This window comes from Musa acuminata, chromosome BXJ1-11 (genome assembly GCF_036884655.1).
Source record: "Musa acuminata AAA Group cultivar baxijiao chromosome BXJ1-11, Cavendish_Baxijiao_AAA, whole genome shotgun sequence".
NCBI lineage: Eukaryota > Viridiplantae > Streptophyta > Magnoliopsida > Zingiberales > Musaceae > Musa > Musa acuminata.
In genome coordinates, this window is record NC_088337.1 from 27,648,588 (window position 1) to 27,666,158 (window position 17,571).

The following is a 17,571-nucleotide window of genomic DNA, read 5'->3' on the forward strand; positions in this document are numbered from 1 at the left end:
TTCTGGTAATCTCTAACAAGCAACCTTGCAAGTCATATTCCACAAAGGTCATTTCCCAATTAAAACTGAGTAGAGAAATCAGGCTTTGGAAAGAAACAGCAAAAAGTTCATCTACTACACATGAGAGAACCGGACAAAAACAAAACCTAGCTAAAAAAAACATAAAACCTAGCTCAAAAACACAATTTGTCTCCAAATTAAATGCCAAAAGAACACAATACAAGACATCCGACATCTTAACTGGTCTTTGGTCCAGTATCCGACATTATTTTGATGAGAAGTAAAAAGGATTTATTGTTTCCGAGTTGCAATTGTAGCACTATTTTTTCCCAAGAACTTTGTAGTAAGTTTGCTTGTCATTTCAAATCTTGGACCACATGCGATCTTGAACCACTCGGTGTGGAAGGATCGAGGCATGTCGACCCTCTCGTACGTATGTGCCCCAAAGCAATCCCTCTGAGCTTGGACTAAATTGGCAGGAACCCTCTCCCTCCTGTAGGTATCGAAATAAGCCAGACTGGAAGACATACCCAGAGTGCCTATACCGGAGTTGATAGCAAGGCAGCTAACTCGGTGCCAGGCAGCCTGTCAGTCCAATATCTCCTTTGCAAACTCTGGGTCAATCAAGAGCTTTGCTAGCTCTGGGTTTCCATCGTAAGCCTTCTTAATGCGATCCATGAAAATTGCACAGATAATTCAGCCTCCCTTCTGTATCTTTGAAAGCTCACCCAACTTAAGTTCCCATCTAATTTCAATGCTCTTTGTTCTTATCAGGTTCATGCCTTGTGCATAGCTGCAAATCTTTGAGGCATAAAGAGCTCGCTTCACATCTTCAATCAACTTTGCTTCGTCAATGCGTTGATTGCCCAATATATCACTGTAACCACCAGATTGAAATACTCTGGCAGCCTGAACTCCTTCTTTAAGTCCACTGAGAAACCTGGAATCCAAAGATGCTGCAATTGGACAGCCATTGATGATTCAGCTGCCTGTTGGACGGTCCATTTGCCAGAACCTTTCATCCTGGTCTTGTCTAAGACCTTGTCCACTAGATACCCCTCATATTTATCATCTTTTATTCCAAAAATATCTGCAGTAATCTCAATTAAGAAGCTAAGAAGTTTTCCTTTGTTCCATTCAAAGAAAACTTGTCGCAACTTATCATTAGATAGCTTACCAACAGATTTCAATACATCATAAGCTTCAGCAATTAGCTGCATGTCCCTGTACACAATCCCATTGTGAACCATCTTTATAAAATTGCCTGAACCTGGGCAGCCACGTTGAGAAGGATGTCTTCGATATACTTGTACACTTTGTATGATCCTCCAGGCATCAAAGAAGGTCCATTCCTGGTGCCCTCTTTTCCACCAGAGACTCCCATCCCAAGATAAAGAAGACCGAGTTCTGCCATGGCCTTTTAATGCTTCTCTGTGTTTTCATACCACTCATTGCCCCCATCTATTATACAGTCACCCTTCTCCATGTAAGCTGAGTGTAGCTATTGTTTGGTCAACTGGTGAACCAGCTTTCACAAGCATGATGATGACATGGGGCTTCTGAATTGAGTTGACAAATGATGCAGGATCATGAAAACCATAAACTGGAAGGTTCTTTCAAGTTTAGCACGTTCAATGGTCTCATCAACCTTTGAGGTTGTCCAGTTGTACACAGAAATAGGTAAGTTTTCTCAGCTATGTTCAAGGCTAGGTTTTGCCCCCATGACAGCAAGACCAGCAAGGCCGATTCTTGTGGGAGCCATCTTTCACCTGGTAGAGATGTTGGAATATCAGAATTGAATTAAATAAGAACAGAGACAGAACTAAACCTAATATGAATTTAAGAATTATGCACTATAAAAGAGTAGCATCATTTACTAGAATGTTTACATAAGCATATATATATAATCTTAACTATCATTTTACAGAAGCATTTATATTAGCTAATCCAAACCAAGCATCATAGCCAAAATGGAGCCAGAACTTCAGGTGAATAGTGGTTTAAATTATCTTTTTGACTACAAGGGAATTCTTTAGCAACTTAACATAAATAGGCAACCTCCACACTACCAAAATACAAGTGAGGAGCTTCTACCTAATAGTACCCAAGAATAAATTTATGCAATATCACAATCATTTTGAAAAGAAACCTCAAACGTATTGCAATTTAAGATTCAGACTTCTATACAAAAGTCAAAATGAGAAAATTTGAGATGAACTGAATAGCAAGATGAATTTCTTCAATGTGAATGATCATATAAAGTCACACAAGCAGTAACATGAATTTTTCATACTACTTCATATAAAAGTTAGATCATCATATTAGCCAATAAGGAAAGGATACAGAAGAAAAGACGGTGACACATAGTGGCTGTCTCCTACGGTTGAAACAACAGGAGAAGGGAGAGGATGACAAAGTAGAATCCTCCCTTATTACCATCCACCACTGCCACTGCATGTCATGCTGTGCGAGGTGGTTGAGATTTTAACTCTTTGTCTAGGTTTTAGGTTGTCAGATTACTGGATTTTGTAGGGTTGAAGCCAGATTACATTCAGACACATTGCAGAACTACCAAATTTGGAAATGATCCCAACTTTATTTTCAGACATCATGGCATGTAAAAAAATTAACCTGAAATTTTCAGGTAACAGAAACTCGATCTGATATAGTGCGACTTGTCAGACATATTGGGTCATATGGAATTTACCTGTTCTCTCCCTCGATCGAGATATCCTCTGTTTCGCCCAAGAAATATTGTATTGAGTGAACCATCAATTATTCGGAGCGTGAAGTGCAATTAGATCAATTTATTTATTTTGAGGATCAATTAGGATAATTTATGGTTGACTTGGAAAAAATAAAAATAAAGAATCCAGGCTCCGTTAATCAGAATGTTTACCATCTGTAATCATATGCAGACAATCTACATGCTTAATCAGCTTTGTTTTTCTCAATCAACCTGGAACTGATCTGGATTAGAGCCCATCATTGGTCAGCAGACCAATCCAAACAGATATAGATAAATCTCTAAATACTAACAGAAGAACCCCTAAACACACCCAAACAAAATCTGAAGTTACAAAGATAAAGCCACATCTCTATCTCCTAGAACAGCACAATTTTTATTGTTTGTCTTAAATTCACCAAAAAAGAAAAATAATAACAACTTTATCATATGTTCTAGTTTCCCCAGAACATGACCACGTTGGCTTCCGAGAACAGCAGCATGAATTTGAACTGTTACAAGCCCACAGGCGCTGCAAAATCACAACTTTATCATCCACAAAATCATATCTTGAACGACAACTCTAGCATCACAAACAAAAATGGGATCTTTCCTCCAACTACACCAAAGAAAAAGATGATGTATGCGTATAAACTTGTCCTATGACAACCATCGACAATGCAGAGACCATAAAAGCGAAATCAGGAGCGCAAACCTGGATGAGATGTTTCACTCCACAGGCAAGGCTCGTTTATTTTTGGTGAGAAGACCCTTTGCATTTCTTCTCTTCTACTTTGGTAGAAGGCGATCGACTATATAGACAAAGCAAAACCCAACTCCTCTCCTTCTCCTTCACCGGTCTTTTGTCTCCATGCGAACACCAATTCTTGGATTTAGATGAATAGATCCAATTAATGAGAAGGTGCCGCAGGTCGGGTCACCGCCGGTACGTGACTTCTCGATTTCTTTCATGGGATGCAAGTGTGGGTCCTACGTGCCTCGTCCAATCACATCTCTTCCCAGTTCCTAATCGCGTGTTTGGTGGATTGGAGCTACGAATTGATTCGGTCGGTGTCGTCTTCGGATTTGATTGGGCCGTAAGTGAACGGCCCATTCTTTACGTGTACTGTGATTAAAACGGCCCATTAATCGAATGGAGATGGGCTGTCACGTGACACCGTCTCTGTCTGTGCATCCCTCACCTCTTTTCATTGATTTATAGATGAATGATGATGACGATGATATATCTATATATGCATATGACCTCTCCTGCTGCACTGTGGCTTTGGATGGAGAGGAGACGGCCAGTGCATGGATGCTGTCTCTCCACCTCCTCCTCGGTTGCGTGCATTAATGGAACCTAGAAAGAAGCCTGCGAGGAGGAACGGAAAAGATAAAAAGGAGGGTGTCGGTTCCTTTCTCCTGCTTTCAGCCCAGTCTCGTCAAGATCACTAGGCACTCGATCTTGTGGGCTGTGTGGCCACCGGTGCCGTGGACCAGTCGATCTGAAGAAGCCCCACACTACACGAGGAGGACAAAGCAAGTTTTTATGTTGCATTGGACCAGCCAGTTTGCAGTCCTACTGTTGAACTGGAGCCACTCCACCACACCTTCAGCATGTGACCGGAGGAAGAGATCTCCATGCAGGCAATGATGCATCCTGCCTCACGCGAGATCGAACTTGCAGATAGAACTTGATGGGGGTGTGAGATTGGCTGTGCTCACAAACTCGTCGTCTACGAATGAATGAACATTCTTGAACAGTGCTGCACTAATGAATGCACAGCTCGTAGTGTCAGTCCTGATGTTATCTGGTAGTTCTTCAATCTTGCAATGCTCCCTCCTTTCAATCAGAAGAAGAAGAAGAAGAAGAAGAAGAAGAATGCAAGAGAAAGGTTTAGGGTTTGTTTGAGGGAGGCATATATGGTCTCAAAGATGTCCTTCTCCTGTAGCTTTTGAAGACTTGGCCGAGCAATAAACTCATGATGGCTTCTCTACTGTAGAAACAAAATAATGTCTTTGACTAAACATTCTTTATTGGGATATCACAGTGAACATATAGTTGTGATGGTACATGTAAGCTGTTTCGCAACAGGACGATCAACAGAAAGATTGATATCTATGTAATTCCCATTCTTTTCTTCATGAAGAATCTCTTCGAGATAATAATCATTGAACAGCTTTTATACTTCAGTTATCTCAGCAATATTGGGGGTGTTTTTGGTTCTTCTGAAGAGGAATCAGAAACCTCGAAGGAGATGGATCACATGAGTGAGCAAGCAAAATACACAGCAAACAGGATCTCCATGCAAAACGAGACAGGAGGAGTACTACTTGAGCCATCATGGCGTCCATCTCTTTTCTCATCCACACACTGTCACTGCAACACTCGCAAAGGATGTCAAAGCCGAGAAACGCGGCTACTGCCGCCCTTTTCCCTCTCGTCCCATCACACATCCAACAGTCCACTTTGCACAAGCTGTCCCTCCGTGCCATGTTAACCCAACGAAAGGGAGAGAGAATTCGTTCCTCGAAACATGTCATCAGGAGATAGGACGAGTGGCTAAGCGCCTAAAACCTCCACTTCACGATGAAGAAACAGGTCCCAGTGGATTTATGGATCCGACCCTACGCCCCTATCTCTGTCTCTCTCATGCACAGCCACCCCTCCCCACTGACAAATGTGTCTCCATTCTTCTTCTTCTTCTTCTTCTTCTCCTCCTCCTCCTCCTCCTCTTCTTGATCCCTTAGTTGCATATGAAGATATGTCTTCCATTCAAAAGTCAGCGTCTCCATTGTATCGAATGTACTGCCTTCACTTTTTCTCTCTCTATATATCTATCTCAAACGCACTCATTTGTCCTCTTAGAAACAGTGCCGTCTTTGCAAGCAAGCAAGATATTAATCTTCCTGCCTTCACTTCTTCTCTCTATATATATATCTATCTCAAACCCACTCATTTGTCCTCTTAGCAGCTGTGCTGTCTTTGAAAGCAAGCAAGGTATTAATCTTCCTGCCTTCACTTCCTTCTCTATATATATCTGTCTCAAACGCACTCATTTGTCCTCTTAGAAACAGTACTGTCTTTGCAGTATTAATCTTCCTTGTTTCACCCTTGGTTTGAGAGGAGGATAAGTAGGGTTTGGCGGTCTGTGAGTGAGGCTGCTGCTTTGGATTAAAGAAGCACTTTGTAGGGTTGGGTTGCTGGAGACATGCGTGACTATATCTGGCAAAGGATGGAGAATGACCAAGGAGAGCTTGCCGACGTAGTCCGCGCCGGTGGGTGGGTCGGAGCTTCGAGTACTGCCTTCCCGGCCAGCGACTGGCAGCTCCCTTCAGAGCCCGTGGTCTTCCCACCCGCATCGATCAAGGACTCGAGTAGCGACTTGGGCGATCCTTTCATGAAACTTTGCGACCCCCTCATCGACGAATTATCCGGCATCGAGTTCTTCAAGAGCAGAGAAACAATGGCAGGGCAGGTCAAGATGGTCATCAAGGAGAGGGACTGCGGTGATGGTGGTGGATTCATATCTCAGAAGTTGCTAATGGGTGGGGGGATTAAGAAGCCTTTTGATATCACCTCGCCAGAAGGAGACAAGTCTTCTCCTCTCTCTCCGGTAATGGCTGGGGAGATGATGAAGGTAAGTAGTGGTGCAGTAGGATGCTTGGGAGACGATGGTGGTGGAGGACAACAGATCTCATCCTCGCTCGAGCAAGGTGTCAAACGGAGGTTCGACGACTGTAGACCACTTTCTTTTACTTGGAAAGCTTCTTTATTGGTCAACCAGATAGAAAGTTAGGCTATGTTCTTCTTGTTTCTGAGGAAAACCAGCCTTCATCAGGCAATCATCTTCAATGCCTTTTTCTGAACTCAAGTGCCTAAAAGATTTTGTTGTGCTTAATCCTAGTAAAATCTGCTTTCAGAAGATTCAAACATGGTCTAGAAATCATGTGATGTTGATTGCCTTTTCTTGTTAGCCAATGCTGAACATGTTCATCTAAAAATATGCTGAAATAGGACTTGACAGAACCCATAATATTTTAGGTCATCAAGGTGGAGTTTGGTTGTCTCTTTTCTGGTACAAGACATATAGATGGGTGCAGAACCTTACAATCTGGAAAGAGCTCATACTACCTCAAGATTTATGATTGCCGATCACCAAATTTGCGTCTAATCCTTTTTGAATTGATAGCTAAAAGTAGGTTTCAATCTCTTCCTATATTATTTATTATATATGTCGCCAAAAACAACCCCAAACAAAATTTAGGGTCTTTCTTGCTTGTAATCTTTTCCCGGTATGATATGGAATTGTTGCCATTAGAATGAACAGACTTCTTCTGTATCCAGGAAGAAGGAAGCGAAGAAGGTAGTATGTATTCCAGCTCCTGCAGCAGCAGCATGTGGTAGGCCTGGTGGAGAGGCTGTGCCTTGTGATCTATGGGCTTGGAGAAAGTATGGCCAAAAACCAATCAAGGGATCTCCTCATCCTAGGTAAGTTCTCTTGTGATCGATTTCGCTAGATGAATTCCTCCTCTGCAAGGAATCATTCCATATGGTCTTGCTTGGTTAAAGATGATCCAAAGGAATTAACAAGGCATGAAAACAGATTAAGTGTTCATCACATAATAGAAGCCTATGTGCCTCCCTAAATAAAAGGTATCAGATCAAATAAAGCTCAGTGTCTTGAAGCTCCAAAAACTCATACCCTTGTCGTTGTACAACCATGCATCAAGCACAGCATATGTCAGCTAATTTGCCTTCTCAATTTGATCTACTTCATGTAGAGGTGATTTAACTCGGGTTGATCTTTTTAGCTGCTGATTAGATTCTATCACCTCAGGGGCTATTACAGATGTAGCAGTTCCAAAGGATGCTCGGCGAGGAAACAGGTAGAGCGTAGCCGAACCGATCCCGATATGTTGGTAATCACATACACATATGAACACAACCACCCATGGCCTACGCAGCGTAATGCGCTTGCTGGCTTCACAAGATCTCAGACATCAAAGAACTGCTCTACTCGCAATCTAAAGGAAGAGCCTAAGGAAACAACAAGATGCAGTGCTGCTTCAGTGAAACAAGAGGTTAAAGAGGTAGTCGACAAGGCCAATGATCAAGCATTCTATAGAAGCCGCGAGCCCCTCATCTCGGAACAATACCACCCCGACAACTTCTTCACAGATATGTCGGTGTTGGAGGCCGACACAGTGAATCTCATCTTCTCAAAGGAGCTTACCGAAACAAAGCCAGAGGAGAATGGAAACAAGGCCTTGGATCCATTCAACATGTTCTATTAGGCATGCAGGAAGATCGATGATACATTGGCACAACATATACATTAGCTAGTAGGCAAGCTAGAGATCGTGCTTTTAGGTTACATGTCGAAGTTTGAATCAAGATGGGGGTGGGGGAGGAGCGAAGGGTGTGCTCGTGATATGTTGTCTGTGGATGAGTTGGGAGAAGGGCCTGGAAGATCCACGGCATTTGGAATAATGGAGGACAGTACGTACAATGACTGCAAAAGCCTTTGCAGGGCAGTTAAGAGGTGTAGGCTGAGCTTTTCTTTTGCTACTGTTTCCTCCTTGTTTCAATGTGGCGAAGAAGGAGTGCTTGGCAGTGTGGTCAGAGTTTTAGTAAGATTCATGGACAAAGGAAGCAACAAAGATGAGTAGGAGGAGCTCAAACATACATACAAAATGATGAGCAGGCATTAGGTCTTGGAAGGAACAAGTCAGTATCATTCATTCTCTCTTTTGCTCCTTAGCTTTCTTTCTTCACCTGTACATAGCTTGCAACTTCTCAATGCTGAAGTCATATTACTTCCAAGGTCAAGAAGGCATTCAGATTGTTCCTGAAGATGTTTCCAAACCATAGTTCAAAGCCTCAATGTGCTTTTCTTTTCTGTTTTTTACTTTGTGTGTGTATGACAGTGTGTGTGTGTGTGTGAGAGAGAGAGAGAGAGAGAGAGAGAGAGAGAGTCTGTGAGTGTGAGATTACATCCACATTGTTAATGTGTGCATGTTTGATAAAGATCAAGATCGAGTTGTTGGAATGTAATGATGCTCAATCACATCGATGTAAGTATGAGATTGCATTCACAGAGTTTTAGTGTATGGTTATCCTAGTGAGTGAATTGGAAATCCTAGTGATTTCATTATCCACATTCTTGGGTAAGAGAAACTCATTTATCCAGTTCCAGAAGCACTAGGGAATTATATTCCAGTGTCTACTGACCTCTTTTTACTTGCTGAATCTTCATAGTTCCTTTGGTGCTTGATCTAAACTGGAACTTACAAGCTAGAAATTCTAACATATTATATGATGTAGCACTAACAAGCTTCTATGTCATTGCAAGTAAAATTTAGGTTTTACAGAATGAACCGTAGAACATTAGACCAATAGACAGGAATCCATTAGACAATTAGCAATTCCTAGGGCTTGTTATTACCAAGAACAAAGCCATCTGTAAAACAAAGCATGGCCTTTAATCTGACTTAAAGAGTAGTGGTACTTATCATAGGGAATGGATTTACACTCTTTTTCCCCACCAAAAATAATAGTTGATGCAGATGATACTTTTATCTAGTTTGAAACTCTAGTGATCTTATGTAATCATGCTTTGATTTGTGATTCCAAATTTGCAGCTGGTTTTGTTATATCTGTGATCTTGATGTCTCCAAATTCCTGCAGGGAAATGACACTTGCTGAGGTGCAATGTTATTAGATTAAAATGTATGAGAATACTTGCTTTGGTGACATCCAGGTATAAGTCAAACCAGTTAAGATTAACATGTAAGAGATTGGACACCAATGCAACTCAAAAACATAAACTTTTGAATGTTAGTAATATGATTTTTTTTTTTTTTTTTTTTGTGTTATTTCGATCTTCATCTTAAAAGTATATATTTTTCTTAACAAACAATATCAGAGTGTTCTCATAAGAGTCTTTATTTTACACAAGTAATCCTATCGGTTAGAAATATGCAATTTTCAAAATCTTTCTATATGTATGTGTATATATATATATATATAGCTGACATGTCAGAGAGATGAGGTCGATCAACATATTATAACGATCGATGCTTAGTGGAGGACACATCATATATCGAGGTGGTTGGTGAGGTAGCAGCCTCTTGCCACTTGGATCCGATCGATTGATGAGGCGATTTATGAGTGTGACATGGAGACAGCTACCCAATCCCGAGCTTAATGTTGGGTGGTAATGATTTCGACCAAATCTCATGCCCTCCATCATTTATAGTATTTTTAAGTAGGCTTTATAATATTATTACTATGGTGGTCAAAACATTATAATACGACTCCAAATTACAATAAAAATATTATTTTAACCACTATAAGAGGGACAAAAATAATATCATCCAAAGAGGAATAAAAAAAATTAATTTGTTATAATGTTTTAGCCACTACAATAAAAATAATATAAAACTTATTTGAAAACATTGTAAATGATTCAAATGGACTCCTAACATGATATCACTTAGGGAGGCATAATATGATATTGTAATAGTCTATGAGCAATGACAACTAGGGAGGCATAATATGATATCACTTATACTATTTTTTTAATAGATTTACAATATTATCATCACCTCAATAAAAAATTATAAATAGTATTAAAAATACTATAAATGAGTCATACAAAACATTATAATGATTCAAAATTAGTAAAAAAATACCATTGAGGTTGATGAGGAATATTTTTAATATTATTAAAATTAAAAGCACGATGTCTTTTGACAAAAAAAACATACATAAAGAAAAGGAAGATGAAATCACGCATGAATATTTTCACCGATGGCATCTAAGAGCTTAGTGATGTTCTATAAAACTAGAGAAGGTACCGATGATCTTATTGATTATAACAAATCTTAAGGCACAAGTGGCACAAAGGGATGAACACAAAAAGGTTCTGATGGATCCAATATCCAGTGATAGCTCATAGCACGAAGGGTAAACACAAGGGTGTGATGGACCCAATTCGCTCTTAAGGATCCTCAAAGGTAGTACTTTTGGTGGCGGGAGATACGCCGTGCATAAGCTCAGATTGGCAGAGAGGTCAACAGCTCCAACTCGAGGCCTTGTAGTTTGGTCCAATGCTCTTCAAATAGTTGACGCCGTAAATGGTTTGCAGAAGAATCGTTGGGGTTCTCAAAGCTATTATTTCCGATAAGTCAACTTTTGTCGTGTGCTTAAGATGTCATCGCAATGTTCGATTTGAAACTACTGATGGTTAAGTCAAACTGATAGTAAAAGAACTAATGATTTCAGAAAATTTTTATCATCTCATAAATATTATTATTTGTTCCTGTCGTCATCTCTGCTCAATGCCACTCATTTTTCTCCTTTCATTGTCAAAGAGATTTCCTCAACTGCGTGAGGAAATCTCTCTGCTCAGTTAAAGAAATCTTCTTTTTCATCATGTAAAAATAGACTTCATATAATACTAATTAGAATGTGCTTTTCTCTTTACCTTTACAATTTTATTTTTCATTCTATCGGCCTCCACCCGTTACTTTCACTATGAGTTTCATTTCCTTCTCCCCTCATTCCTTCCAAGTCATCTTCAACATCATCAATATCAATAAGTTATCGATCATGCGAGTAGATAGTAGGTGAGAAGGAAAGGAAGATGTCTCATCTTTAATATTATTCTGATTGCTTTTTTGTGACAATTGTGTCGCTTGATCTCACAGTAAAATCCGAAGAGGAAAAGAAAATGATAATAAAAAGGAGAATGAAGATAGAGAAGAAAATAAGAAGGAGAGACGAAGATAATGAACAGACGATAGGAGCTTATGTTAGGAGCAGAACAGGAACAAAGACATGGAGGCAACAACCGGAAAAGAAAGGACAGCAAAGCTATGAGACGAAGGTAACAATGTGAAAGTATAAGGATATCTATAAAATTATAAAAAGGATTATTATCTGAAGAAAAAGATGTGAGAAAATAAAAATCGAAGGTAAATCGTCCCAAAAAGTAGAAAAGAATTACGTTAACGGCAAAGCACGCCTCACTTTGTGTCTCATCAGTGAGGTACTGACTGTACGGGCGCGGCAGCTAAAGGGACGCAAGTAGTGTAACAAATCTAAGCTGGCTAAGGAAACGTCTTTTCAACGACTCGATTACCCAACCAAAGTAGATTTGGATTCTCCCGACGTACTGCAATCTCCGCATGCCTTCTTTACGTGCAACCAAACAAAAAAGGTTGCATTACCATCATCGTCACTGTTCTCGTCATCAACGCCATGCCTTCCCCCCCTCCCCCCTCTAACAATGTGGGGCAAGCTTCCACTACTTAATTCCTCAAGTTCAGCTGTGTTTGTTCTCCTCATCATCTTATTCAATTAGATCCACTCTATGATTTAAAGACAAATCTTGATATGAACAATCACAAAAATACAACTTGACCATCGTATCAAAATTCATCCTACCATTCCAAATCCATCCCACAAATAAACTTCAAGGGGAGGTTGATAGAGATGATTGATGATGGAAGCCTTAATCAAGTAAGACCTCTCTCGATGCCGCCGTCAAGTCGATACCCAATGCAAGTAGAAATCCCAAGGTCAAACGTATGGACAACAAACTTTGCAGTGGTCATGGATTCAGTTACCAAACCAACAAAAAGCTTGACAAATACACAAGGTTGGATCGATTGGACTCTAAGCTCATAAACGCTTGTTCTTCCAATTCTGCCAATAACAAATTTGGTTCTCTTAATATGATTTGCCAGCATTTAGAACTCAAGACCGTTCTCCCGTGCAGCATTAGCAAGAGCTTCTATGCGTCCATGGTAAGGATAACCACCACGGTCAAAGGCGACCCTTGTGATGCCCTTTTCCAAGCAAGACTTGGCAATGACTTCACCCACTTTTTTTGCCACATCCTGATAGCAAAGTATAGAAGACAAGAATTAGTTCTTAAAGACATGGATTTCATAATATTTATCATCTACGAAAGAAATATTTATAAGCAAGAATGTACAATATACAAAATACAAAATGGCTACTACCAAGAAAAGAGAGAAATATTTTTGAAATATCAAGGACTACTGACAACAACTTAGGGATTTCGAATGCTTACAACTGTTGGACCAGAAGAACAATCAAACTCCTCCGACACTGGTTTCTGCATTGTAGATGCTGAAGCTAGCGTATGCATCTTGGTATCGTCAATCACTTGGACATACAGATGTTTGTTGGAACGGAAAACACTCATTCTTGGTCTCTCTGGGGTACCTGTAACCTGACAAAAGGAAATGATTTGGATTAAAAGTACAAGTTTGCAAGGAAAGTTCATGAAGTGAAATATGAAAAAAATGCAGGAAAGGAGGAAAACGAAGCAATGCCAATTCGTCCTAAGAGATAAGATTTAAGAAGCATCCAATAAGTATCTACCTAGGAAGTGCTTATTAATACATGAAACTTTTGAAGTCAACTAAAGAATACATCATTATGTGACAGAGAAAATAAAAATTTTCAGAACATGCACAATGTATAGTAATAAGATAATTTAAGTTATAATTATGTTTCTTATAGTTATGAATAATATCACATGAATTAGTGACATGCATATATAAGCCTTCCTAGAGCAAGTGATGAAGTCCTCAGTGTTTGCCGTAAATGAGGTTAGTTGCCTTGTGAACTTAAACTCAAATACTCATGCAATTTAAAGGCCCAATTTGGTGACACAATGTGGATGAGATGTGATTATAGAAGCTGCAATGTAACAAGAGCATGCTTCAAAGAAATATGCGTCTCATGATTGGAGTCCACATCAATTGCGACAGATAAAATCAGCCACATCTGTGTACACAACGTAGGAAGCACAATAGCATGACAAATGAATGGGGCTTCCTGAATAAATAGGGAAGTCAGGCCCTTGCAGTCTTGCTTTGTGAATTAGCCACTACAGTTGATCCTAAAGTTCCAAGAGGCAGCGAAGGAAGGAGTTACGAAAAGATGTAAGTGCAAAATCATTTATCACCAAAACTTGTTGGGTGATAATAATATTTGACAATAAAGATGAATGGTAGGAGGCACCAAAGGTTTATAGGATTTGAAGCCTAAGATAACCAGATTTGTATGAAAGAGATGTTTGTTGAACTCCAAATCTATGTTACTATGATAAATGACCATTATGCAACTTTGAATGGTAGCATGTTGGTGGCATATCTTGGGGCAGAGTGGCAATTCTCTTATATCATATCACCTGTGCAACCATCCAATTGAAAACTTGAAAAAACTGTTGTCCAAATGAGACGTATGTTTAATAATCCAAAGGAGAGGAAACAAACAGAAGCAAGTGTCATGGAGCATATAATCAGACTATTAGTTAATTAAAAATAAACCACACGACCTCTCTCACAATTGAGAAAGGAAATGATGAGTTTTTTAATACATCAAAGCTAACTAATATGGAGGCAACGTTTGCTTTTTACCATGCTTGACCACAGCATACATCTGTGATAAGTTAAAAGAATAAAGATGGAAAAGTATATAAATGCATACTAGGATTTATCTTCAGCAAGTAGAGTTGTGCCTATGTATAAGGCCATAAGCTAATAGTATATATTAGCTAAGATATTGCATCAATTCTGGCATTTGTTATTTCAAAAATTTTGTGTCAGAGGATATGGTTTCTGTTCATGCAAATTGTTTGTTCAAAGACCCTATGTTTTTTTTTATAAATTTCACCAGTAAAAACTCTGGGAATTATAATAAGTTCATTACTAAAATATGAAGTCAGATCCTGCATCTAGGGTTTATGATATGCTGGCAAAATTGTCACATTCATTATGCTATATATGTACCATTATTTACTCGTCACAGTGAGCAAATGTTCATGCTTCATTACAGTCGAAGTGTGGTGAAGTTTGGTCTACAATATCTAATTCCTGCAAAAGTAAGTGGCTGACAAGGAACATTAAAATAGTTAAGCAATAATATCACACACACAAAAAAAGAAAGGCATAGGGTTCGAACCCTCAACTTGAACTACTGTTTTAAAGTAATATTTCTTTCAAAATATTGTTTTATGTAGCCTGTTGATCTTTGAAAAGAAGCATAAAAAATAGGGTTTAAGCCTTCAACTTGAACTACTGTTGTAAAGTAATATGCTTTCAAAGTATTGTTTTATGTAGCCTTTTGATCTTCGTAAAGGAGCATAAAAAAGATAGGATTTAAGCCTTCAACTTGAACTATTACCTTTTTCTTAAATCCTTGGAGAAGTATGTCATTAAAATGCAACTTCTTTCCAAAGAGAAGTGCATAATATACTTGTTTAAATCATTTGCCAACAATTTTAACTAGACATTCAAACACGATGTCAAGGAATTCTGTTTGCTGTATCCATCTATTATGGTATCTTGCTTTTTCATGATCTGCCAAACGACCTATACATTTGTTGTTCGGTATTGCTTGTAGGTATCTGTTCTTACAGTTTGTCGATAGTATCGAGTGATCCACACAGTGCACATGTGCATCCGTACCCACACACACACAAAGGCAAACGCAACTGCTCATAGGAACAGAGCAGAATGAACTCCCAGTAACCATGGAACTTATGGACCGCACAGTGTGCTATCGAACCACCCGTGCAGCTTGTTAATGAGTAGCAAGTAGTCGCTGTTTTAACGTTTGCCAATTCTCTATCAGCCATTTTATCAAACACCCTATTGTCTACATTTTTCTCGAGCATTAATCTTGCACGGGTGTTCAAGTGATCGCCTCTCGTGTCTTTAGTGTAAACCATAGCCCGTCAGACAATGGGGAAACAAATGCACTTACTTTTCTGATTTAGTGAGAGACGAAGAGGAATATGTTCCATTATCCCTTCTGGAGAGAATTAAGAGAAAGAGGAAGGGATGGAGGAATGGGTTACCTTCTTCCGAATTCTCTCGTGGCGGAAGGTACGGTTCTCTCTTCGGGTGACGACCTTGGCCTCGATGAAAGAAGGCCGTCGTGTTGTGGTCGGGCAGGCCATGGCCGAGGAGGGCATCATATTCATTTTGAAGCAGAGCCGCTGACCGCTAACGAAGGAGCTGCTTCCCACCATTGCTGGAGACACGCGAGCAGTAGCTGCCATTGTGGACGGAGCAGAAGCGACCAGCGAAGAAGAAGAATGAGACATCCTCCTCTGCTCTCCCTCTCTCTCTCTTCTCTCTCTCTCTTGTAATGTCACTCGCGAGGACGAAACCCGACCTTATCTCCTCATCCATCCACCTCTGCCCGATTCTTCCATTTATGCCCCTCAAAGTGTAACGGGATTTAACGGTAACGGCATTCCGGCTCCTTACCGTCAGTTTAGAGTAATTTCTTTTCCCTCCCGCGCTTCGTCGTCGTCTACCTATATATACTCGCCCAAAATGAAAGATGAGAGAGCGGAAAGGGATTGCGATCTCCAGTCTCTGATCTGTGTAAGCTCTCTACCACCAACTTCTCAGGTTTGCTTTTCTTCTTCTCTCTCGCGTAGATAATTCATCGATATCCGATTCCGTCACAAACAGAGATGATTGTTTCGTTGCATGTTCGGCTTCGAATGGATCGATCAGTTTGTGATCGATGTCGAAGACTTTTGATTCCGGTGTTCTGTTTCTTTGATCCAATTTCGCAATCGTTCCATATGTTTTTGGAATTGGAACCTGAAACGGATCCCCTTTGGGGTTGGATCTGGGAAGGAACCAATCGATCCCAAGTTCGGTAGATAATTCCCTAACGTCTTTGGTTACTGCTATAATATCCATTGCAGCGATCATCGATCTTGAACATATCACGAAGCGATCGAAACCCAGATCAAGGAGCGCATCAAGACAATGGTAATTTGCTCTTTTCCAGATTGAAGCATGCATATGGCTGTATTGATCGTCTCGGAAAGCACAGGAGGGGGGCGACAGCAGAACGGGCGGCGGAGATGAGATGGCGACGGAGATGGGATCAGGGGAAATGGAGCACGACATCCAACGCATCCTCGAAAAGATCGACCAGTTCACTCAACAGGTTTCAATCCCCTGAGCTTGCTGTGTAATGTATCCCCTTGGTAAATGACTCAAACAGGGGATCTCTCTGTGAAGGTGTGGGAGCTGCTGGACGCAGGGAGGACGCTGTTCAAAACCCTGTCATCGGAATTCGAAGAACGCTTGATCTCGTGAGTAGTAGCGATCGGTGTTCTTAGTTGGGAAGCAAGATAATGAAACGGAAGTTGAGATGGAGGTCGACTCACATGTTTGCGTCACAGAATCCACAAGGAGCAGATGGCGAAGTGGCAGGAGGAGATCAAGGAGATGCAGTTGCGTGACACATGCAACGAAGCAGCTCGAGCTCTCCTTGAGAACGCCCAGCACTTGCTTCGCAGTGCTCCTCAGGCCTCCCCTACACAGCAGCCTCTGCAGGATTTCTCAGGTGAAATGTAAGTGGCGAAGGTGAAATCTGTGCTTTTGTTTTACTCCTATGTACTGCCTAATTCACGATAACACGACAATTGTTGCACCCATGCAACTAGCAATTCATAGCTGTGTCAACTCCCATCGCATCCTTCTACATGAAATATAGGCAATTTCCTTTGTGTTGAAGCAACATTTTGCTCATAGTGCTTTCACTGTCTGGACAGGCATTGATGACCCTTTTTGCAGGATCTTAATTCATATATGGTTTATATGATAAACTAAAATGCATGAAACTTCCATCAATATGATTTGGGGACATGGAGATTATGAATATGCACAATATTTATCTTTAAAATTAGAAAAAAAATTCTTCATGACAAAGGCAAATTTATCATTGTGACAATTCATATTTGATTCAAAAGAAACACAAGGAATAAGTC

At 40.2% G+C, this 17,571-nt stretch overlaps 3 protein-coding genes, 1 long non-coding RNA gene and 1 pseudogene across 4 annotated transcripts; 2 read left to right on the forward strand and 3 right to left on the reverse strand.

The window, feature by feature from the left end:
• Positions 1 to 37: 37 nt before the first annotated feature.
• LOC135597466 (6-phosphogluconate dehydrogenase, decarboxylating 1-like) lies at positions 38 to 1,762 on the reverse strand (annotated as a pseudogene).
• A 1,178-nt stretch (positions 1,763 to 2,940) lies between these two features.
• Positions 2,941 to 3,591, reverse strand: LOC135597467 (uncharacterized). The gene is made up of 2 exons (XR_010481263.1): positions 3,441 to 3,591; positions 2,941 to 3,257 (listed from the first exon to the last, which is right to left on the reverse strand). It is a non-coding gene; the product is annotated as an uncharacterized LOC135597467 (long non-coding RNA).
• A 1,894-nt stretch (positions 3,592 to 5,485) lies between these two features.
• Positions 5,486 to 8,796, forward strand: LOC135596638 (probable WRKY transcription factor 14). Its single transcript, XM_065088698.1, has 3 exons — positions 5,486 to 6,455; positions 7,074 to 7,217; positions 7,567 to 8,796. The coding sequence occupies exons 1-3, from the start codon at positions 5,938 to 5,940 to the stop codon at positions 8,021 to 8,023; spliced, it is 1,119 nt and encodes a 372-aa protein (XP_064944770.1). The 5' UTR covers positions 5,486 to 5,937; the 3' UTR covers positions 8,024 to 8,796.
• A 3,527-nt stretch (positions 8,797 to 12,323) lies between these two features.
• On the reverse strand, positions 12,324 to 15,958 carry LOC135597468 (large ribosomal subunit protein uL18c-like). The gene is made up of 3 exons (XM_065090440.1): positions 15,631 to 15,958; positions 12,832 to 12,993; positions 12,324 to 12,634 (listed from the first exon to the last, which is right to left on the reverse strand). The coding sequence occupies exons 1-3, from the start codon at positions 15,877 to 15,879 to the stop codon at positions 12,485 to 12,487; spliced, it is 561 nt and encodes a 186-aa protein (XP_064946512.1). The 5' UTR covers positions 15,880 to 15,958; the 3' UTR covers positions 12,324 to 12,484.
• Positions 15,959 to 16,497: 539 nt separating this feature from the next.
• On the forward strand, positions 16,498 to 17,261 carry LOC103972558 (uncharacterized). The gene is made up of 4 exons (XM_009386914.3): positions 16,498 to 16,564; positions 16,629 to 16,745; positions 16,820 to 16,893; positions 16,984 to 17,261. Exons 1-4 carry the CDS (start codon positions 16,562 to 16,564, stop codon positions 17,156 to 17,158), a joined length of 369 nt encoding a protein of 122 aa, XP_009385189.3. The 5' UTR covers positions 16,498 to 16,561; the 3' UTR covers positions 17,159 to 17,261.
• Positions 17,262 to 17,571: the final 310 nt, after the last annotated feature.